The sequence below is a fragment of the Papaver somniferum genome, chromosome 8 (genome assembly GCF_003573695.1).
Source record: "Papaver somniferum cultivar HN1 chromosome 8, ASM357369v1, whole genome shotgun sequence".
Taxonomy (NCBI): domain Eukaryota; kingdom Viridiplantae; phylum Streptophyta; class Magnoliopsida; order Ranunculales; family Papaveraceae; genus Papaver; species Papaver somniferum.
Window position 1 is genome coordinate 29,018,160 of NC_039365.1, and position 3,738 is coordinate 29,021,897.

The window sequence follows — 3,738 nt, forward strand, 5'->3', positions numbered from 1 at the left end:
TTATAGTCGGCAAGGTATTTTTTGTCGACCTTGCCGACTATAAGGTAGCCGGAAAGGTAAAAAATCAATAAGATGTCGACTAGTGAAACATTTACAACAGTCTCATGTGTGTCAAAAATAATAAAGTCGGCATCCTCTTCATTCACCGACCTTATATAGTCGGCATAGTCTTCATTCGTCGACCTTGACGACTTTTCATAGTTTCAGAACTGGAAGTGTTGATTTCTTCTCTAATTTTGAGTATGATTTCACACATCAGCTTTGCAATCCCCTTTTTAGATTTCATCAAAAATCTTCCCACATGAGTTCAATCAAAAACAAAATTTGATAACTTAAATTCATAAGTTTTAATTACTTAATTAGTTTGTATAAACTCAATTAATTAACCTAATCAGAATTTTTAGTGTTAACTAAACATGAGCATATTAGCCATTTAGAAAATACAAGGTTAAGGGGTGGCCTGTTTTACTTCAAAATGACCTGACTTTTGTCTCACTAGATATACCCCAATCAAGCCAAGTTAAATTTGGCCTGGAAAATTTCTTTTTATGCCCATGCTCACAATCATAAGCATGGGCTAACAACATTTTATTCTGAATAAGCCCACTCCAAAGCCAAGGCTACTTGGTCCATTGGAGTTTGGACCTATTCGCTGTCAGCTGAGACCATTTTGACCCCTCCCAGGCTCGCACCTTGAATTACAGATACGCAAAACTCATTGTCGTCATCATTCTTTACAAATGTACATATAATGGATGTCGATCTGTTGCCGGGTGCTTTCTTGGTTCTATTTTATAGTGAAACAATGGAGTTTAAGGCACAATTTTAAGTTTCAATGTTTTAATCACCCGCTACATCTGTGTTCTAAATTGAGGTACAATTTTAAAATGATGGTGCATTTGCAAAATTCTGGTATGTGTAACCATGTGAAATTGTGCTAAATTGTAGCCCTACCAAAATGAAATCCGGAGTTTCGCCCGGGTCTCACTAGCTGACTTCACATCCTACGTTGCCACCAGAACTGACTTCACAACCTACGTCATCCTAAAGAACCTTCGATAACAATGTCGTCTGCGTGTTCGTAACATCTCCAACCTGAATAGTAAGAAGAAGATCAAAGAAAAGATATCCAGATAACGAAAGAGATTAATTATTATTTTTTTTTGCTCAGTCAGAGATTAATTATTTTCAATCCCTTTCCTCCACCTTCCTTCCTGGCAACAACCCAGGAAACTTAAGGAGGCTCTCTCACTCATTATAAATACAGCCTACACCCCATCCCTTAAACTTCCATTACAAAAACAATAATATTAACTTCTTCAATCTCAATCAAGTTTCTTAATATCTTTTACAGCTTTGCAAAACAAAAAAAAAATTCTAATCAAATTCATCTCTTCATTATAATCAATGGCATCAGAAACCGGGAAGAAAAGGGTTGTTGTTGTCGGTGGTGGACTTGCTGGTGCTCTAGCTGCTAAATCTCTCCAATCTCATGCTGATGTTGTTCTTATCGATCCGTAAGCATCTAATATGCAAAATATTCTATAGTTAATTATCCGTAAGCATCTAATATGTTGTTTTGACTGTGTTTTTGGGTATTTTGATTTGGAAACAGTAAGGAGTATTTTGAAATTACATGGGCGGGCATGAGAGCAAAAGTTGAGCCTTCAGTTGCGAACAGAATGGTAGTGAAGCACAGTGATTACTTCACAAATGGGCGTCTTGCAATGTCTTCGGCTGTTGGTGTCACCGACACAGAAGTATTAACTGCTGATGGAGAGTCGATACCATATGACTACCTTGTCATCGCTACTGGTCATAATGATTCGTTCCCCAAGACCAAAAGCGAGAGGGTTGAACAATATCAAGCAGGTACTTTGCATTTTCTTAACAACAGAATAAGTTTATGTACATTCTCATGAATTTACATATAGAGTCCGCAAATTGAACTGTTAATCCTTTTTTGTATATGACAGAGTACAACAAGATAGAGTCAGCAGATTCAATTTTAATCATTGGGGGAGGGCCAAGTGGAGTTGAACTTGCCGGGGAGCTTGCTGTTGATTTTCCCGGCAAGAAAGTGACTTTGGTTCATAGTAGGGAGAGGTTGTTAGATTTCGTCGGACCAAAGGCTTCTAAGAAGGCGTTGGATTGGCTAACCAAGAGAAAGGTTGAAGTGGTTTTAGGCCAATCAGTTGATTTGAAGTCTCATACAGATGGAGATAAAATGTTCAAAACATCAACTGGAGAAACAATCGTAGCAGATATTCACTTCTTTTGTGTAGGAAGGCCGCTAGGTTCATCGTGGATAAGAAACTCCGTATTTGAAGAGGCTCTAGATGCTCAAGGAAGGGTGATGGTTGATGAACACCTAAGGGTGAAGGGTCGCAAAAATGTCTTTGCTATTGGAGATATTACCGACATTCCGGTAAGTCCGACTAAAACTTTAGTACCTGTCAATAATTACCATGAAAATGGAAGCTCCATTAACTCTGTCATCATATTCTTCAAATTGAACAGGAAATGAAACAAGGGTACCTGGCACAGACTCATGCTGTATTGGTAGCTAAGAACGTGAAGTTGTTGATGGAGGGAGGAAATGAAAGTAAATTGAGGAAGTACAAAGCTGGTTCAGATATGGCAATCATTTCCTTAGGTAGAAAAGAGGCTTTGGCTCAGTTCCCTTTTGCCACTCTTATTGGATGCTTTCCTGGATTAATCAAATCCAAGGATCTGTTCATTGGGAAGACAAGGAAGACTATGGGGGTTTGACCTTTTCTTTAAATTATGAAGGTATTCATTTACGTTTATTGCTTCTGCATTTTATTGGGTATCTTGAGAATCGTGTGATCATATTTATATTTTAAATTTTCTGCCAGCATGATATGAGGGTTGTTTGCTGTATTGTGGTTGTAAAGAGCGAGGTTCATATTATATTATATCATTATTAATGAAAACATAATCATTTCATTTTTGAATCGTTGTGGGTTTAACTAATCAATCAATACTAGAGAATTCATAGGTCTTCTTAAAGAAAAACCTTCAAAATAGTTCGAAGACTATATGTGGCTGGTTTGGGGCCTATTCAAATTGTTCACGGCGTATCATCTTTTCTTACCCACCCAGATAAGAAAGTTAAGGAGCGTCTAAAATGGGTGGAAGTACTAAATTATCCTAATTATTAAAATTAAGACTTGAAAACCAAAACGGTTAAATTTCATTTTCTAATATAGTTTTATATCAACTCATTCCTTTAATTAGGTTCTGAATTTATTTATACGTCTAAAATTGTTGTTTTTTGTATTATCAAGAATCAGCTGATAAATGTCTAAATAATCGATTTTGCATAAGAAGGAGGATCCATGGACACTCTTACATGGACAAGGTCAGATAAGATTTGCGTCATTTTTTCCTCAAAACCCTAACGACAATAAATTTAAGTGTAATATTTTGATGATATGTTCCTCTTATCTATATTCCTACAGAAAAATGAACACAATTCGAGATGTATAAAACGACCATCTACCCCTTTGAATATCAGTCGTTCAAATTTAACGGTTGAAATTAATATTAGTAGATGGTGAGGTTTGCTATCTCGAATTGCGTTCATTTTTTTTGTAGGAATGTAGAGTCTTATAAGAGGAACATATCATCAAAATATTACACTTAAATTCATTGTCGTTTGGGTTTTGCGGAAAAAATCGCGCAAATCTTGTCTGACCTTGTCCATCTAAGAGT

General features: G+C 36.5%; 1 protein-coding gene across 1 annotated transcript; it reads left to right on the forward strand.

Annotated features, from left to right (window-relative positions):
- Positions 1-1,280: 1,280 nt before the first annotated feature.
- On the forward strand, positions 1,281-2,972 carry LOC113302573 (apoptosis-inducing factor 2-like). Its single transcript, XM_026551504.1, has 4 exons — positions 1,281-1,517; positions 1,616-1,872; positions 1,977-2,428; positions 2,521-2,972. The coding sequence occupies exons 1-4, from the start codon at positions 1,408-1,410 to the stop codon at positions 2,770-2,772; spliced, it is 1,071 nt and encodes a 356-aa protein (XP_026407289.1). The 5' UTR covers positions 1,281-1,407; the 3' UTR covers positions 2,773-2,972.
- Positions 2,973-3,738: the final 766 nt, after the last annotated feature.

Coding starts and splice junctions, on each gene's coding strand:
- LOC113302573 (XM_026551504.1), top strand. CDS start 1,408: ATGGCATCAGAAACCGGGAAGAAAAGGGTTGTTGTTGTCGGTGGTGGA. Junction 1,518..1,615: donor GATGTTGTTCTTATCGATCC/GTAAGCATCTAA, acceptor ATTTGGAAACAG/TAAGGAGTATTTTGAAATTA. Junction 1,873..1,976: donor GGTTGAACAATATCAAGCAG/GTACTTTGCATT, acceptor TGTATATGACAG/AGTACAACAAGATAGAGTCA.